This window comes from Aythya fuligula, chromosome 2 (genome assembly GCF_009819795.1).
Source record: "Aythya fuligula isolate bAytFul2 chromosome 2, bAytFul2.pri, whole genome shotgun sequence".
Classification (NCBI taxonomy): domain Eukaryota; kingdom Metazoa; phylum Chordata; class Aves; order Anseriformes; family Anatidae; genus Aythya; species Aythya fuligula.
The window spans coordinates 138,166,834-138,186,823 of record NC_045560.1 but is presented as its reverse complement, the minus strand read 5'-3'; the positions used below and the strand labels follow the sequence as shown (position 1 = coordinate 138,186,823).

Below are 19,990 nucleotides of genomic sequence, written 5' to 3'. Positions count from 1 at the left end.
TTCATTCGATTTTATTAAAATAAAAAGCTAGTGACCCAGTATCACAACACAGCAGCGTGTCAGCAATATTTCTCATTTCTGCTGGTAAAAACAAAGTGTCTCCTTCTTCACAAAAATCTATAGCAGCAAAAAGCCAAAAAGGCTATTCACAGATAGTTTTAAAGAAGCCTAATACATACTTAACCCTCTATATGTTGATAGTGGGGGTGAGATCCCAAAGAACTACCAGCTGATATTGCCAGACCGCCCCCTGAAGATGGGGCAGGTCTGATACACACCCCCGCACGTAGCAAGCCTCTCCCACTGCCTGCTTAAACACTCCCCAGGGAGCATCCTGGCTGTCTCACTCATGGACAGCCAATTCTCCCCGCTAACTATAGGGGGTGTGGACATCCAGTCCTTCACAGCAGCTCATCAAGCGTCTTGGGCTGAATTCTTAACCTAAAGGAAAATCTTCATCGAATCACATGGTGAGGGTGTTGGCACTGCCATGCAAGGAGCTCCCCAGCACATACCTTCGGAGGCATGAGTACTGCAAGCTTGCAGGGACTAGAAAGTCTTCAAAACAGCCTTCAAAAACAGCCCTGACATGACACTTTCACTCTTTTAATGTGTCATGAGAGGAGTCATTCGGGCTGGGGCCACTTTGGGACTGCTTCCCAGTGCTGGTGTTGTCACCCCTAAATTCCTGCAGTGCTCTCCTGGGTGCTATCAGGAGTCAGCCTGATCCCACCACCACCACCGCCGCCCCCTCTCATTCCTACCATTCAATGGTTTGGTTCCCTCAGGCGGTGAAAACAAGATAGACTTTGTCTGCTTTGGTCTGACTGGGATCGGCTGCAGATGGCTGCTGTGTAAACTGCCCGTGGGAGGGGAGAAGTGCTTGATGTCTAGACACTCCCACAGGCTTCGACTGCAGGCTCCTTGGCAGCAGGGACGTGTTCTCCCTCTGCTCCAATCTCCCAAGCATGCAGATAGGGCAGCTGGGACTGAAATGGGCTTGTAAATACCTCAGGTGGGATGGCAGTGAGCAGGTCCCTCAGGATAGCACAGCAGGGCTCGGGGTTTCTCCCTTGTTTCTCTCTGAAACCCGACAAGACAAAAAACGGGAGGTGTGGGAGTCCAGGGAGCTCATTTGCTGTCACCATCGTGATGGCATCTCAGCTCTCAGGATGGGCTTACACAACACTGGGGCTCTTGCAGCGACACAGCCCCAAAACACTCACATCTTCCTGGGCTAGAAAGCCTCCTGACTAGCTAACAGAACTGATACGTGGTCAAAGAATGGATCAACCTTTGAGGAACAAAAGGAAACAGACACTGCTGAGGAGGCACAGACATTGATTTCCCAGCAGCAGAAGAGGGAACACTAACAAATACACGTGCAAGTGGAAGATTTTCTTTGCGACTACTTTGGACCATTCCTTCTGCATGGTCTGCTTCATAGACCATATATACAACACACACATACAAGCCATGCACACATTGCCAATGCATCCCACTGCATCCTTCTGCAAGGTACCAGAACTTGCCACACACTCTGCCATCTTCTCCAAAACGTCTTCTCATACGTACCAATGTCAAGGACCCTCTGCTTTGCTGTGTGTTGCCGAGAGTGCCAGTATTTCCAGTATTTCAGCTGCTCGTCTCTGTTTTTATCCTCACTAAAAACAACCATGACCACGCTCTAAGAAAATCAACAGCAGAAGGTGCATTAGTTAGTAGGTAATTAACAGGCAAAACCCACAAAAGTTAAACTCTCCCATATGCTTCTAATGCTGATCCACTCACTGCCCTCCCACAGCACTTGGATTGTAAAAGATTGTTGTTTTTTATTCCAGCCCCAGACTGGAATATTTCCTAGGAGAAATGCAGTTTTAAAGCAGTGGTGGTGTTGTTATGAAGCTCCGGCTTCCTGGGTAAAGGGAGGACATTTTCAAAGAGCAGTTCAGCCGTGCTTGGGTTACTGGTGACAATGCCAGGGAGGAACAAGAACTTCAGAGGGAAGTCTCATGGGGTATCTTCGTGCTTTGGGGAGTTAAGAGAAGAACCCAATTTGTGTGGGTTACATGAATAATAATAGGTCCTGACAAAAAATGTAACAGGTAACTTGCTGCAAAAGCCAAAAACTCACACAATTTTTATTCCATAAAATAGAAGTATTTGAGCATAATTAATGAGTGGTGGCAATGTTGATGCTTTTCTTTATCTTCTTCCATGAATATACAGCTTTAGCGTGTAGTCCAAATACCCTTAGGAAGAGGGCTCTTGCATGCATGCATTCAATGATAAATTCAGTGTGAACATTTACTGAGCTTTTCAGTTTAAGTTCTGGATTCCCCTCATTTAAACCGCGTGTTTCAAAGGAAACAGATTGAAATTTTATGCAAAACTTCACATGAGTAATGGAGGCTTTTTCACAGGAGCCCCCTGCTGTAGTCAAGCAAAATTAAAAAAAAAAATACAAAATGATAAAAAAAATGCTAGGTAACCTGCAAAGAAAAGAAATAATGGAGGACAAAAAAATTAACTTGTGAACATCTTTTGCTTCCATTCTTCCTTTAGCCCTGAGTCACCAGGTTCTTAAAAAATACCAACAAATTATTTGATAAGCAAGGAACTAGATCAGAATTGACATGCACGCTGGCTGGCCAGCAGGTGTGTGCTAGCTGCTCAGCTCATACACTCAGCAGGACTGGCAGCTCAGACTGTAGCTTTTCCATCAAGGGCAGCATTCATTCGGGTCTTTTTCCTCTAAGAACCACTAATGTGGAACTTGTAGAGGATTAATACCTTCAAAACCTCTTGCCCCTCTGTCAGGTCTGAATGGAATCGGCAGTAAATTCATCGCTTGCTTGGGTGGGCGCCTGGCAAACACAACGCAATCGTGAAAGTTGTGTGGGATTTCATGATCTTCTTTAAACTATACATCCTCTGGAAGAAACGGTCTCATCTCTGCTTTACAGTTTCCATCTCTTCATCTGCCACGGCTTCAAAACTCGTGTGGCTATGCAGTGAATCACTTGTGAGGATTGGTTTTCATCCAGATCAGTGAGCTCCCGATTCCTTTCCAGCTGTACTAGAGCTGGCACTACAAAGGGTGGCTGTTGGGTGCAGAGACTTTTCACCAGTAGGGAGGTCTTACATCAGCTTCAGCCAAAATGAAACTCCATCATCAACCTCGTGTTCTTCAGAAACCAGGACAAAAATGAACCCCTGTTCAGGTTTACAAATCATTGCTTCTCTTTAAGAAGAGCATCTCCAAACTTATGACAGAAGCAGTTAGGTTGTCGTCTGCTTCACTGACATTGCTTTTCATTGGATTGTGTGACTAGAGTCACACCATTTTGAAGGGACTTCATTTCTTTGGATGGAAACACTTTTGCAACCTCATACGTATGCAGCCCTTTCAGCTTCAGGGTGAACTTGGCAGGGCAGCGGCTCTGAGGCTCATTGTTCATTCCAAGGTTACAGGGATTAGGATTTGCTTACTCCAAAACATTACCAGGGAAATCAGGAGGCCTGCTCACCAGGCAGATGTTGCTGAGCACCCAGCTCCAGCTCTATTTTCAGAATCCAAGATGCAAATCATCCATTTTGGTATACCAGGTGAATATCAAGTGAAATTTCACACTTCCAGAGTTTTAAAATTGATGTCACAAAGGATGGTGTGCAGTTTTTCACATTTTATCTGAAATGCTCTGGAGAGCACCTGCTGAAGTGCACAAGATGGACTTGCAGAGCAGATGTAGCAGTTTTCCTATTTTATTTTATTTTTATCAGGGCAATGATAAATTCATCGATGTTGAGAGCGATATCTGTGCGATCATTATTCTGTTAAACCATAAACTAAGGCAGATACATATGTAATCGATTAACTTATAACTCATTGATTAACCCCAACATACTCGAGGCCACCAGCAACATCACTCTCCCAACTTTACACCAGGCATAAGCATAACCTTTTTCTGTCCTCTCCCACAATAAAATAAAAAAAAGAAAATAAAAAACCAACCAACCACAACTACATTTATCTGAAGAGCTCCGTTCCCATCAAGGAAAGAAGTTGGACTATACCCTGACTTTGCTGATGGGATGCCGGAAGCATTTGTTGTCACCCGTCTCGCTCAGGGTAATGGCGTAGAACTGTCCTTTGTTTAAATAGGTCATGGGCCCCTCCCCTTGCTTTTGGCGCAGGGATTTGGTAGCTTCTAGCGTGTACTGAAAAGTGCTGTTGAAAAGACAAGGAAAGAAACAGCAAGAAAATCCACATCACTTTCTCTTTTTCTCTTTGTTTCCATGCATTGCATGTTGCATACGGTAGGTACACATGGCGTTAAGGCATAGGAAGCAAATAACAAAATAAATAAATTTCCAGGAAAAGGACACGCAAGCACAGAAAAATACAATTTTCCTTTTTTCAAGTTCATTAGATCTGGAGATTGAGCACAAAACTATCTGGACTGTGAGTCTCTTGGATCATAGGCCACAGCTTTACTTACTCTGGAAAGAAGCATCACAAAGAACAAGGCTGTGCACCCCACAGCGAGCGCCACGTGCTAGGAAGGAACACGGCATAATTTACAGTATTACAGGGAAATCATCTGCCTCCACAGACATTTAAACTTAGTAGTGCCACAGAAAAAAAACAGCTCAGGAAGAACAGAACAAAACTTGCTGCAAAAGATGCACATGGAGAACAGAAAGTGCAGCTGCTGCTCTCAGCACAGGGCAGAGAAGCAACACAAACAGGAGGGACAGAAAGCTGATTTCCTTGCAGACAACATGCTACCAAGGTTTTTACATGTCTTCTCCAAATTAACCAGAAGAAAACAGTCAGATTTAGTTGGGTTCTGCAATTAAGCAACCTCCCCTGGAAAAAATATAAGAATTAGAGAAAAGGGAGGGCTTGCCCTTGTGCCCGAAGTGAGATTGTAGAGAAGACCCTCCCTCACAGGAGATCTTTTCATCTTTAGGAGCAGAACATGAGCTATGAAAAGTTTAAAGCCCTATTAACAAGTGAACTGCTAGCTGAACACAGTTCCCACAGAGCCTCTTCCAGCCACCTCCTCCAGTGATGGACTTGAACAATAATCCAATAAAAACCGTGCCCGCAGCTCCTCACATTCTCTTAAATGGAAAATAATGTTAACCCTGCAGAATAAATCTTGTCTCCAAACTGCATTTGGCCACATTCCTGATCAATTCTTTTTTAACTCAACAAGGCACTTGCAGGATGTCCCCACAAACTAAGGACACGGGGGAAGCATTTTCACAGAGGTCCCAATTCAGCACAGTATTTAAATGGTGCTGGAGAAGAACCAAAAAAATGAATACGTTGCTCTAAAATAAGTGCAACCTTAACTTCCCAGTTCAAACAAATACTTTGGATCATCATAACACTGCCATAGCAATATGGAAAAAGGGAAAGAGAAAACATTTTTAACTATCCAGTGGAGGGGAAGCACTAAAATGCATGAATAATAATAATGTTTTTTAAATATCTGCTAGAAGAGAGTGCGGAAGTAAAACCCTGGTCCACAATTTCTGTCCAAAAGGAAGAAGTTTCAGTTTATCGTTAACCAAAAATGAAGGCAATTTCTACGAGCTTCTAAAAGCTTAATCTAGCTTATAAATTGAAATGTGTGTGTTTCAGAAAGACTTCACAGAACGTAAAGCCCAGACATGCTGCACCTGGCCAGTTTTGCTGTCTCCGTGTGGTACCACTTGGGAAGTTTCTTCTTGTTCCCAGCTGGCAATCGGAGTACACACAGTAGCAGGAGGACTGCTATTACCCTTAAAACTTAGTTCAGTCACTCAGATGATTATAATGCTATTCTGAATCTCACCACGGGTACTAAAGCCCCATGTAGTTAAGGAATCTTGTATCAGGTCTTCAATTACTTTCACATTCACCACTTGCTCTTTTTCAATCCAAACCTTTCATTTCCGAGCACTTACCACTTCCACACAATTCCCAGGAAAGACATATTTTGCTTTTCTTAGCGTAGATTTGGAGGTTACCTTCTAAAGCGGACCTGGGTCACAGCACAAAAGACTTAATGTCTGAGAACCATTGCTTCAAAATCCCATTTTTTAAATATCCAGTGTAAGTGAGCACTTTTTATTAAAGACCTTAATGACTCTTTTAATATTGCTCAGAAAAAAAAGACCAGGCTGTTAGAAACCTCCACTCCAGAAGCAATCATATGGCTACTCCAGGAAAAAAAAAATGCAGGCATGTTCGTGTTTCTAAAATGAGAGTCATCTCTCAGATATAAACAGAACTATTCACAAGATTAAAACTAAGCATTAGCTTATAAATTTTACTGATAGCAATCTTCAGCAGTTAAATGACTATGCTTTCTTTGCCCATTCTGTGCATTCATTTTTCTGTGCTTAGCAGAGAGGATAATAATCCTTTCGAATTTCAGTTTCTAATTTTTTTTCAAAAATCCTTGAAATGTTTTTTTTATTCTTTTTTTTTCATGATTTGTAAGAAATGTTTTACTTGTATTATTTTGTAGGTAAACATGAAGAATGTCAAAAAGTGGTATAAAAAGACAGAGGGTTTCCCAGAAAGCCTACAAGGAGTACCTAGGAAAGCTGGAAGGAAAAACATAAAGCCATATTTCATAAAGCCATATTTCATAAAGCCAAATTTCATAAAGCCAAATTTCATAAGGTGAGTGGAGCCAGTTCAGCCATCCTGAACGTTTGGGCTGTGCATCCTGCTGTCCTGAGAGATGGGAAAGATCTTCCCTGACACAGCTGTCAGAGCTCTGCCCTGTTACCTGGGGGGGCTTCTCTTAACAGCTTTAATCTCACATAACTCAAGAGGAGTTACAACCCAAAACAGTGCTGGGAAAACATAATAGATGAAGATACAAACCCATCAGATTTGAAAGGTAACACACAGAGGAGGATAAGGGGAGAGCCGTGCTGGTCAGTGTCAAGTGAGGCCTGCAGGTGCCTCGGGGTGACAAGAGGGAGGGTGGGAGCCCCTCCTAGATACATTCTTATGTGATGCCAGCCAAAACATTTCAAAGTTTATGCCATACCTTGTTTGTTCGTAAATATATTCCTCAGCCCCCACTGACACACTGCGATACTTCTGAAAAATGAAAACAGCAATTATGTATAGTTTGATGCAAACAGAATTAAAAGACCAATAAGAGCAAAATTGTGCTTGTTTAAGGACGCTTCAGAAGAAACCATCAGCCATTTAAAACTAAAAGCCCTAAAAATTGAGGTGGAGTGTCCATGGTCTTTATGCTGGAATTGATAGAGATAGTTCATTTATACCAAGCTTTTAGTTTTTCATAACCTAAGAGCTCCAGGAATGTAGCTGAAACACACCTTGTGCATTGTTGTACTCCCTGCCTGCATATTAGCCTATTCTAAAGCAAGCCTGTAAATGCACATCCCATCTCAAAGACAAGCAGACTTTCTAAAGAAATCCAAATTTTCCTACTGATTTCCCAGCGATTTTGTTTTGTTTTGCCTTATTTAAAATTATGTGTGTGGACAGAGGTCCTTAAGGCCTATAGTGAAATGTTGATAAAACTTACCATATGCCTGTTTTGAGTAAGTGTGGTGATGCTGGCTAAGACTTTGATCAAGGGTCTGAAGCACCCTGAGGAGAGCTGGGACTGCTCAGCCTGGAGAAGAGGAGGCCCAGGGGATCCCATCACTGTCTGTAAATCTCTGACAGAGCCAGGCTGTGTCAGTGGTGCCCAGTGCCAGGACAGGAGGCCCTGGGCACAACCTGGCCCCCAGGAGGCTCCCTGAGCACCAGGAGCCCTTCTGAGCTGTGCGGGTGACGGAGCCCTGGCACAGGCTGCCCAGAGGCTGTGGGGTCTCCTCCTTGGAGCCCTTCAGCAGCCGCCTGGACGTGGTGCTGGGCACCCTGCTCTGGGTGTCCCTGCTTGGGCACGGGTGGCACCGGCTGGCTCCAGAGGGCCCTGCCGGCCTCAGCCACTCAGGGAGTCTGTGAAAGTATTTCACCTTCAATATACCATTCTGTTGGAGTGAAATGCACACTTTACTAGATGAAAGAGACCAAGAGTCGCTCTTCACAAGGTGAAAACACACCTATCGAAGCTATCAAAAATTATATCAAGAGGTGAATTTCTCAAAAATGAAGTCTTATTGCAAGGATTTTTACCCTGCATGCCTCTCCATACAAGCCCATTTGTACTCTATTACACAAGCCTTGCATTTTCTTCTTTGCTTGCCTTTTGCCTGAAACACATTTTTAGCGATTCTCATTCCCTGATGGATCATTACATTTAATCTCCGGGATTTATTTTGTGATCACCACTCATCAATAAAAAGCTGTTTCATTTCCAGAAGCCTCAAGTCAGGTCATCTTTAAACAATTTTTAATTCCACCTTGTGTGTAACTGTGCCACAATAAATACCCCGTAAGATACTAGTGAAGTGCAAAGGCAATGTGTACCAGTTAGGAGGATTTCCTGAAGATTAGAAGTCACAGATTAATGCACATCAGAATATATAAGCTAAATAATGTAAGAAATCTAACCTCTGATGGGGTCTCGTGGGAGATGTTCCTGCCCATGGCAGGGGGGTTGGAATTAGATGATCATTAAGGTCCCTTTCAACATTCAATTTACTTACCTATCCTTGAAAATTTTGTCCTACATTATAAAGGACTCATAAATTAATCACAGCTAAATAAGAAAACAAAAGAGATGAGAAAGGTATGTTTACATTCCTAAAATTGTACCGAAAGCACACAACACACATCAACCAAGGCATCCACTACCACAGGGATCTATAAAAACTCGGCGCTCCTTCAGTATAACAGAACTGAGTCACTCAGTAAACATCTTAAGACTATTTCAAACACTACAGTATTTAGGAATACTTTTTTTTCTAAGTAAAAGTATTCTAAAATACTTCTTATTTCTAAATACTGCAGTATTTAGAAATGCAGTGGTTGAGAACAAATGAAGGGACAGGCGAAGTGTTTCTGCAGCGAGGTGGGAAAGCTCCCCCTGCTCCCCTGGGTCACATATATGTGAACATTTTGGGCTGGGAGGCTGCTAGCAGCAGTACTAAGCTCACCTATATTTCAAGCAGCTACAGATGGGGACCTAGTTAAAGCTCATTTGCCTGTACAGAGGTGAGGTGAAGACACAGAGGAGAGAATGCCACCTGAAAATTCATTCCCCCCACTTTTGCTCTTAGGTTTGAGCTGCCTATTTCTCCACAGGCTGCAGAGAAAGCCTAGGTGGCAAGTATCATACTCTGTTTTAAAAGATTATCAATAATTTTAAAATATATATTTTTTAAATAAATTTAAAATGACAGATACCATAACACAGAGTTTGGGATGCAAGGCCAGAAAACAGATGTAAGTTCCCATTTTACCCACCAGGCTGAACACCTTTGCACTTTAGACACAGCACGGTGAGCAGCACAGACTGCCTGTGTGGGTAGCTTCCAGCAGCAGGTCCCCTCGGGAACCAGCATGGTGGTGGAACTGCTCAGCTGCAGCTCGCCAGGGAAAGCCGTGTGTACATTATCAGCAGACTTCCATAAAAAGTCATTGACCAGTAACAAAGAAAAATAGCTGAAATACCGTGATTTGCTGATGCACAACTGTGTTTCTAATCCCAAGTTTGATTTTCCTGATTTTGCAATGGCAAGCTGGAATTCCCTCATTAATTGTTCATTTAGTTGACCTAGAAATGTTTCTAGATCTTAAAATGGATTTCACTTTCAGACGGCTTGATCTACAATGCTAGTGTGGGGACAACTTACTTTTCTACCGTAGGCATACAAAAACACACCAAATTTCTCATACATTCAGTAAGAGCCACCTACCCTTAATGTGGCTTGTCTTGTGCTTTTGTTTGTTACTTGTACAATTTCACAGAGGAGGAGGAGAAAATCCGAGGAGAGCTTTACCACCTAAGATGTCTAATTACTTGCAGAGGCACTGTCAGCCTTAAATAATTTTTACCTTTCTACAGTTCTGACTTGTATGCATTATTTTGCTGCAGGCAAAAGCAGCCAGAGGTACTTCTTTTCCTGCCTGTTAACTTCTCCATTCCCCTCCAGCCAATTCATTCTACTAGTTTAGCTCACTTGCATGTGTTGCAGAGCAGTGCCTGGTGCAACAGACAGCTCCTGAATAAATTAGGTTTATCCAGCAGCACAGACTGGCACTGCTCATTTGCACTTTGAGGAGAACATCAGGAATTTCCCAGTTACAAATGGCTGCTGTTTCTTACTGCTCTGAATAGGTCTGAAGGCAGATCTAGTTAATGGACAACAGATCTTTCAGAATGGCAACTATCCTCTACTTGCTTCAATATCCCTGAAGACAAAAGATCACTGTTACCGTCCGAGTTTGGAATAAACAACTTTAAAAATGTTTTCTGAAACACCTCATGGTGTCCCCCTATAACGAGAGCACAGACAGACAGGATCATGACGAGATGAGTTTGTTGAAAATAGCATTACTGTTTTTCTAATGGTTCTTGTGGACAGCTCAAGTCTCCTTATCTTGTTTACAAGCTCAAATCTCCTTATCTTGTTTACAGCTTTTTATTGAGTTCTGAGATGCTAATTGGAGATGAAAAACTTACTTCTGTTCCTCCATCTTTGAAGGTGTCACTGTAGGTACTGTCAGGAGTACTGCGCTGGTCATCTTTGAGATAATTTGTGTGGGGAGCAATGTTGGACACTTCGTATGGCTCGAAGATAACCCCTCGGTGCTCCTCATTTTCTCCTCTTGCATAGTGTGCTTGTGGGGTCATAAAAACAGGGGTGAACTCCTCTGCTTTTACCACAGTCACTCCAGTCCCCGTGATTGGCGTCGAGCTGCCAGACACGTTTGTGTTGTATTCCCTTTTGGATGACTCCAGCGGATCTTGGTTCAAGGACAGGTTAACGGGCACCGTCTTCAGGACTTGCACGCGGTTCTCTCCCCCGCTCAAATTGCTCTGAGCTTCCGTGGTGTTGAGACAATTTCTGGGAGACAAAACCAAAAAACGTTATGGACTGTCCCAATAAAGTAAATCTCCTCCTCAGATAGCTGAACGGTCTGAGATGGCAGGGAAGGAGATGTGTGCACTTTCAACCCCATAACAAGTAGTACATTAACAAACACCAGGCACACGACGTTGCCAGGCAAGCAGAGAGGTCCCAAACTTTTTAACACCTTGAGAAAGACAATTGGGAGGACTTTTTACGATAAAATTCTGCACATCTGGGGTTATTTTTGTCTTGGCTTATAATTTGGATGCAAAGTCAATCCACCAGTGCAACAACCTTTGGGCACAAAGTAAGCATGGAGAGCAACACAAGGCATGAATCACTAACAGTAAATAATTTGCATGTGAAATAGGAGGAACAGCAAAATTTGTGTGCTGACACATGCTGTCAGGCTGCTGACGGGCCGCTACTGCTGGTGTGAGCCTGGTACCAATGCTCCTCTGCAAGAACAGGCTCAGGAATCCCGTGGTATCAGGGTAGATCAGTAACGAGATCGTGGCTGCAAGGCAACCCCCAGCAGCATTCCCACGTCTCTACCTGTGGCTGCTGTAGAAAACAATCAGATTGTTCACAGCAGCTGCGCTGACATTAGATTGTTAACCTATAAACCTTTCAGTAGGTTTCTGCTTTGTCTTCAGCCCAGGAGATCTGTTCTGACACCAGGGTTCCTCTCGCTCGGCTCCCCACCGACAGCCAGCTTTGTCGATCACACTCAATTTGGGAATTTATTTGGAGTTGGCAGATGTAAAGCTGTCCCTCAAAACACTCTGGTGTCCTGCTCTGAAACAGTGACTTTCTACCTACTACCTATTTAAACTTTGTCACAGCACAGCCAGTAAACACCCCAGAGGGCAGTCCTGAATTAGCTACATTGAAATAAACCTCATGCAGCTCCTCTCCGCTAGGATTTTTCATGGAGATAGCTTCCTAAATGCAAGAACTTTGTTCTTTCTCTGTAACTACAGGCTTTCCCTGGTGCACAAGCCTTAATGAAGGCAGGAATCTGCTTCCTCTGACTCATCGAGTAACTTGTAGACTACTGAGAGGGGCTGAAATCTGAGATCAGCAACAAAAGCTTTCCAATGGAGTAATTTTAACAGTTATTTGCATATGGGTGGACATACAGTTATGTTAAATTAAACTATATAAATTAGGCTACTGAGTCCAAGTTACTTAGACTTTGCCCTACAAAAAAAGAAAGAAAGAAAAGCAGTCAATAGCCAACTATCAATACAATCTGGTTTTACTGATCTCAGCAGCAGCAAAAGAACAAAACAAAACAGAAACCATGAAACTTTCTGCTACTTTTCAAATTGCATGTTTAATAATCCCATTCTATTTTTTAATAAATGAAAAGGGAGCAAACTTTGCTTCCCCAAACGCTCTTCATTCTTTTATCTTTTGGAAGAAAACCATAAACCCTCAGGCTCTCATAGCTTCTTCAGTTCCCAACCGATCACTACTGTTAGTACCGGGTTGTATGAGTTGGAGTAATACCGTACCTTTTATCTTGGTCTTCTTGATTATCATTCACTTTGTTAACAGACAACAGCCTTTTATCTCTGGGAACCTGAGAACAACATCAGGCATGGGGTCAGGTAAATGCAACTGGCAGGTATTTGCAACTTCAGACTGCTAGAAAAATGTAAATCGATCAGTTTTGTCTAATTCACAAACGCCAGGAGCTGTGTTTCTCTGGGAGACTGATCGTGAACAGGAAGAGAATTTTCAAAGGGAAAAACGCAGAGGTTGTGCTTTTTCCTAGTTTTTGGGCACACAAATTTGGAGCAAAGCTCTCTTTGGCGTGTCTGACGCTCAGACATGCACACCTTTCACTGGATAACAAACGGTGGGGATGAAGACATGAACCTTTGGTGAACACTGCGTGGAGACCCTTTTAGCCCAGAGGAAGCAGGGTTTTCAGTTCGACCCCAAGAGCCAGCGGCACAGCCCTCCTGTTAGAGAGCAGTTGGGAGGATGCAGAACTCCTACCAGGGGACGTTTGCAGATCCTTTTCTTCACTAGCATGGGGAGAGGTCGGGGCACCCTGGTATGTCATCAGAGGACACTGACTTCTGCTTTGCTGAGTGCACTGGCAGCCACAAGATGTAAAAATGAAGTCAAATCTGACCCCAATAGCCTCAAAATCGACACCAAAAGTGACTTACAGATTTGCCTTCCCACATACTGGATTCCTGACACCAGCATAGAAATGAAATCACCAAGGGCAAAGCTGCTGCCGTGACTGTGTTTTTCTTTTCTTGCTGAAGCAGTAAATTTGGAACTAACACTTCTACTGTTTTTGACAAGAGAAGGTATACCCACTCCATCACAGCAGCTAACTCAGATTAAAGAGCAAGAATAGACCCAAGAACAGGCTTAAGTCTTGCTTCTTATCTCTAAATACTTCACAAAAACATCAGGAAAACATAAATTTAGAGAGAAAAACAATACAGTGCACTACAGTAGCCAAGGTTAACATCAGCTATAGCTGCAAGATAGCAGCAGAGTCCAAGAGTGCTAACCAGAGACTTTCCTGCTCTTAGGGACATCCTCTCTCCCTATTAAGTGTCCTGCTGGTTAACAAAGCTCTTTCATGTATTTTAGAAGTGGGATACAAGCCACAGCTCACACACGTTGATTCCCATGTTAATATCATGTTTTTATCCCTGAAGGAAGGTCTGTGTTTAGGTAAATATCAGTACAAGAAAAAGGAGAAGGAAAAAAAGGAGTTATATTCAGCTAATTCCTATTGACTGGAAAAAGCCCTTCAAAAAACCACCATTACCAGGCACATCAGAACAAATGAGCCATATGATAAACAAGGACAATTCAAGGGAGCCTTGTGCACTGGAAGTCCTCCTCTGCACTTCCACGGTACAGCACAGAGCTGAAATTAGGTTTTAACTTCCTCTTTGAGAGCATCAAGAATAATCCTTTTCTCCCACTTTGACAGAAGTAATTATTGAATGCTGGAAAGGGCTTTGAGATTAACACAGTTTATTCCATCTGAACCCCCGAGTCTCTTGCAACTGCCTGGAATGAGGAACAGATATGTTTATTGGAACACAGTTATGGGAAGGGAATGGGCTGTTCTCTGTTTTTATAAAAAAATCCAGCAGATTAATGAACTGCTAGATACCAGGGTATTACTAAGACAGAAGCCAATACTCCAGATGGTCATACACATCCCGAATTTTATGAAATTAACTTCAGACTCTGGCATTGTGGTAAGTCTGCGAAGCAGAGAATAGGATCTCTCCTCATTCTCACTGGGAAAAGTCCTCTACTGACAGCAACACACAAAAGAATGGAACATCTCTTGAAATATTATCAGTAGAGAAATAAAGCATTATTTAATCATAAGGTTGGTATATGGCATCTTGCAATAATACCCTTTTTCCTCAACACACATTTAATGATTGTAGCAGAGACTAGGAAGAGAAGCCCATTCTCTAAAAGCATTTATAGTAATAAATGCCAGCAGCAGAGGTTTTTCATTTTTAACATCCATTTCCACTTCCTTATGAATTAAGAGGGGAGCTGGCATTGTTCTACTGCCTTTCAAAGATCATCCGTCTAGTTCAAGCTGAGGTGGCTTCAGGAGCACTGAGGTAGTTTAAGTGAAACGAACAATTTCATATTTTAGTGTTTGCTAGGCAACACAGATTCTGTTTCCAGAGCACAAAGAGGTGAGCCTAGGTTTCAGAGTGAAATTTCTGCGCCCTGTAGGGCTCTCATCCAATTTCAGCAGAAGCCCTGTTTCAGCTATGAAATATATGAAAAAGAAATGCGGTATCAAAATGGTAGGCAAAGCCCTGGGCATAAAACCAGATACAAACTGAAATTGTTTGTCAACGGCTCCCCTGTAAATTGAATTAGATCTGTGTCCAGCTCCATTTCTGTCCTCCACCTTTTGATTACACTGCAAACTTCCAGTGCAAGGGCTAGACCTCACTGTGAGTTTGTACACAGCCTGCTGCAATCATTGGACAAATAAAAATAACATGGGAAACTGTCAGATGAGAGATACTGCAGCCAAAGAACAAACTGAAACATGTGTGGAATGAAGCAAAATGCAGACAAACCTACACATGGACAAGGTCTCCTGTTTTCCACTTATTAAGGAATATTGGAAGTAAAGAAGCACAAATAAAAAGGGGGCTTATTCATCCATGGTTCTTCCCAGGTAAGAGGAAGAATACAAGGCTGAAAAAGAAATAATGCTTGCACTGATATGAAATTTTTGATTTTGTTTTTGTTTTTGTTTTTTTTTCCTTCCAGAACTAAATACATGAAAACAGATGCAGACAGGCTTCCTAAAACAGAAAGGATGCTCGATGCAAGTAGCAGAGAGAAAACAAGACGTAGTGACTCCTGTCTTTGAAAAATGGCTCTTTGGATGCCTGTTAAAGTCGGGCCTCTGCCAGTGCAGCAGGGTGGAATAAAGATGGAGTTACCTACTTTATAATAGTCATACAACAGGCCAAGAGCAGCAGCACTGTCCTCATCACCATTTATGCTCATCATAGCCTTGGTAGCTGCTGTTAGGGGGTTCTCCAAATACGACTTCCAGGCTTCATCCTCGCTGGTGTACGCTCGTCTGGTGTTGAATGAAGTGTCATTTGGCACTAAGGCCACAAGTCGCTTGTTACTGCATAGACAGGAAGAATAAAATTGTGATCCAGCAGGGATTATTTTATTTGTAATTCACAAGGCATGTTAAAGAACATCACATAGCTAAACGAAAGTCATATGATTACATCAAGCATCTCTGTAATAAACTTTGTGACATATTTATCAGTATTAGACATCTTCAGAACTTAACCAAAAAATTGTGTGTGTAGATCTTCTTATAATTCAAATGGTTTTTTACTAATACAGTTAGATCTATTAAAATATTTTTAAATTATTTGTAAAAAAAAAAAAAGGACGCAACAATACAAGAGCAACTTTGCACCAATATTTCTGCCAGATGTACACTTGATTGGGGAAAAATGCATTTATCTAAGATCATTTACAGTAAAAAGACATGAATGGAAAAAAAAAATGAAATTTATGCAATGGTACTCTAGTGTTCACCTAAACTGAGTCCAGTTCTGTATTTAATAACTGGGTACATCCTATAATTGAGCTATTCTCTGCTTTTGGAATGCAATTTGTCAGCAACATCAGACAGCCTGTGAATAGAAAAGATATGAGCAATGGGTCCAGCGCATGGAACACAAGAAGTTAACATATTTGGGCTCGGTTCCCACTTTATCACTGACCACATGTAGTTACAGAGCCATGGCAAATATACACAAGCCCATTAGGAGGTGGGATTTGCAGTGGAGCGGTTTCCTCCAGCCCAGGAGTGGTACAAACTGCCCAGTGCCAGTGGATATCATGGGAGATTACTTTGCCACAGATGGGGCTGAAATTTCCAGTATCACGGAAACATTGATCAAGATAGTGGTACCTGCTTTGGTAAAATGTTTAATAATCGCAGGGATAAAAGAGCTAGGGGAAAAAAAAAGAAGTAGCATTCCTATTACACAAGATAGCAGGAAAACAGAGTAGGCAGGGAAATAGTTGGAGAGAGGTGTGCTCACTGCACGTTGCAAGAACACTGCCAAGGTTTATGGCTCAGGTTACACGGATCCTGATGAAACTTTTAACACATTACACTGCACAAATCCCAAAGCTGCAACGACTACGGAGCGACTGAACACACTGCCTTCACTGGTGAGACTAGCCACGCTATTCCCCGTGACTTTTGAAAGATATTTTGTGCTATTTTCCACATATAAATCGTCTGTTTCTCAGTCTCCTCTTTATGTTCTCCCGTCCTACAGGGCCAGCACGACAAAATTGGGCTGTTGCAAGGAATTGTCATCCAAAAACCACACAGCCAAGGTGCCTGCTCGATACGGGCCCTGCTGAATCCACAGGTCGGACAGGGCACGTCCTCTCAGCCACGGGATGGGAACGTCTGTAGGATCCAGCCCACAGCACACGGACTTCATGCTGAAGCCAAATGTTTTCTCTGGCCTTTGAGGAAGAGGAGGGGGTGGCTGAGATTAGCATCTCTTCGGTACAAGGGCACTGTTTACAGGTTTCTTTATTTAATGAAAAACAAAATCATCTACGTGGAACAAGGAGTACAGTTTTGTGAACTCTGGGGGGGAAGAGGGCATTTCATAGCTTCACAAAATACACCCAACAATTTCAGTTCGGGTTACGTCTTCCTTTCATCTAAAACACTTGGGTTTTCAGAAGTTTCCGTCCTTTCCTGAGGGCCTTCCTTTCTGCCTGGCCTTTTGCTACCTCTTCCAAAGATTTCTGCCCTCCTTGTATTCACATCTGTGTCTTCGCAGGTTTGTTAGAAAAAACAAAAGCTGAAGCACAAATTAGGAACCGGGGGAAAGACAGCACTGCTAGGCCTGCTTTCCTTTTCAATAGTTTATTGTTAGCGACTCAAATCAGATCTGCGGCGGCCCCATTGTTTGTGCCAGGGGTGGCTGAGGGCCTGTTCCCGTCCTGGAAGAGCCAATCCTCTCTGGCTCGGAGCTCATTTTCCATGCAGGGATTCTCCTTTCCTCAACAAAGCTCCCCTTCAGCCACGCCGCCGGCGTTTCGGGGCAGGCAGCTGTCTGGTGAGGCACACGAAACTCCTCGCCTTCCTGAAGTGATCTTAGCTCACCGTCGAGAGCCGTCCTTTGTTAGGCCACGCTCTCGTGTTAGTTAGAGTTAGAGTTAATTAGAGTTAGTTAGTTAGAGTCCTAACTGATTTATGAAGGCTACAGGCAGATTGCGAGGTGCCGTTTAAAAACACCTCAGCAGCCGTGCTGTCTGAAGAAACGCTGGAGGGGAGGAGCCCGCCCGGCCTGCCCTAACAGCAAAGGCAGTCCAAAAGTGATAAAAAAGTAGTGCTGGCCCTCAGAGGTGTCGTGTGTGATGCTGTTGGGAAGGGTTAAGGTAAAGGAGACCCGGTTCCAGCACAACCAGGCCTCGAGTGAACAGCGGGGATGGCCGGGCAGCCACAGGGGCACGGGCCCAGAGCCTCCCCAGCATCTCCTCAGAGCGTGTTTGCGCTAAAACTTCGGTTTTCATGTTTAAAACTTCAATAATCTCCTCTGGCCAGAGACGGTCTGCAGCATAATCAACCGCCACACTCGTTGTGTTTACTCTGCAAACAGCCCGAAACAATAGCACTAAGAAAAATAAAAAACTTCCTCTTCCCCCCCCTCCCCAGCCCTGTAATCAGCTCTGTGGGAGGTTAATGGTCAGGCCTAATTATCATGATTTAACATAGTCAATCATTTCAAAGATTATACCCAAAGCAGTCAGCCAAAACAACCGTGCTGGCTTTCAGAAAACTCCTCTATTAATTAAGGTCGTTTGGGTGGGACAGAGGGTGGCCCTTGGGAACCAAGGCTGCTGTGGGCGCACGCAGTCCCCTCTCCTCTTCCTGATCCTCAACATCAGGGAAATGTGACAGAGGGGCAGTGGCTCCTCAAAGATCAAGCCCCCCTAAGCTAAGGAGATGAATATTTTACATTTTTTTATATCTCCTTCAATGGGGATAGCAAGGCCGGCATCTAGCCTCAGGTGCATCTTCTGAAAGAGCCCAAGGCTTCAGCACAAGCCAGGCGGTGGAGAACAAGCCCAGCCCCGACTGTGCCCGCTGCTGATGGGGCTAACCCACTGCTCGTCCTCATCTTCCTCCTCCTCCTCCTCGCCGCATTTGGGACGTGCACTAACCTTCAAAGCCAGGAGAGGCATGCCTACACACGCCGAGATCACGCCACTGCTGCACGGCGTAGAGACAGCTTAACGAGTGGGGATACTCGGCAGGGAAAAGCTGCAGGCTTCCTTTCAAGCTATCCGATGAGCCCCTAATGAATGCCAAATATTTTTCTCTTGTTTTACGTTAAACAGTAGTAGGTGGTTACGTGTTTTAGTTTATAGGTGTGTAAGGATGAAGGCATTTTCTGAGGTATGGTCTAGCTTAGGGGCTACATTTCCCTGACACCTGAGTGTTTGTATCAAGACCAGATTTTGCATGGCTTTTATTTTACAAAATCTTTTTTCCCCCGAACTATTTAGTAGAGATTTTCTTGTTTATACCAGCCTTGCTGGTATAAAACAAAAATTTGTGTGCTTTGCTCCTAAGAGGAGTATCTACAATTTCCAGATTGATACCGGTGATCTCTGCATCTGGCAAACCGCTGCTGTTAAAATTACTTTAAGAAAAACTATTTCTCAACTTTATAAAACCAGATACTACAAATGTAGTGTATAAATAGAGACGTCCACAACTGTACTCACTGTTTCATTTTAGTTCCTGTAGTAAAGCAACACGGGTTGGGCAGGACTCAACCATCTTAATGTCAATACACGAAGTGAATGGAAAGGGCCGGCCTTTCGAGTCCTTCAGATCTGAGATAATGAACTTTCACCAGCCAGCACTTGGGGCTACAAAATCCTACCGGGGACAAATTCTCACGCAACTTGATGCAATTTGTGAACCAACTTGCACAGAGCCATAAATGTCCATTAAGGCATTCACGAAAAGTGGTGAAAGAAGGAAGCTTTGGGATCAGAGTTTGCTTTTCATTGAGAAAAGATTTCCTGCCTTCGAGTCTCTCTGCCCATTGAGGTGCTCATGAGATTACCACTGGATTTGATAAGTTCATGCAGCCTCTTTAATTTGCCACCGAATTCAAAGTATGCAGATGCAGCTGTGTTGCAGAGGGTACAACCCACTGATTCAACACAAACCATGGAATATCCTGAAAGACCCAAAAATAGGAATCCCATTGATCCTGGCTGGAATAAATCAGGTTTGATGTATCCCTCTCTCCCTTCCCACTACGAACTGCTGGTGCAAGAAGTGCTGTGGGTGTGGAGACAAAAATACCTTTAACCTGAGTGCATGGAGTGACCCAGACACAATATGCCTGGAGGAACTGTGCAG

At 43.3% G+C, this 19,990-nt stretch overlaps 1 protein-coding gene across 1 annotated transcript in view; it reads right to left on the bottom strand.

The window, feature by feature from the left end:
- The window catches only part of GRHL2 (grainyhead like transcription factor 2), a 47,636-nt gene extending 28,841 nt beyond the window's left edge, over window positions 1-18,795 (bottom strand). The window contains exons 1-8 of the mRNA XM_032181156.1: window positions 18,719-18,795; window positions 16,864-17,061; window positions 15,493-15,682; window positions 12,531-12,598; window positions 10,620-11,004; window positions 7,062-7,114; window positions 4,078-4,231; window positions 1,576-1,687 (exon numbers count right to left, since the gene is read on the bottom strand). Coding sequence (XP_032037047.1) covers window positions 1,576-1,687; window positions 4,078-4,231; window positions 7,062-7,114; window positions 10,620-11,004; window positions 12,531-12,598; window positions 15,493-15,682; window positions 16,864-17,061; window positions 18,719-18,795 — 1,237 coding nt within the window. The remainder of the gene's footprint in view (window positions 1-1,575; window positions 1,688-4,077; window positions 4,232-7,061; window positions 7,115-10,619; window positions 11,005-12,530; window positions 12,599-15,492; window positions 15,683-16,863; window positions 17,062-18,718) is intronic.
- Between the last annotated feature and the right edge of the window lie 1,195 nt (window positions 18,796-19,990).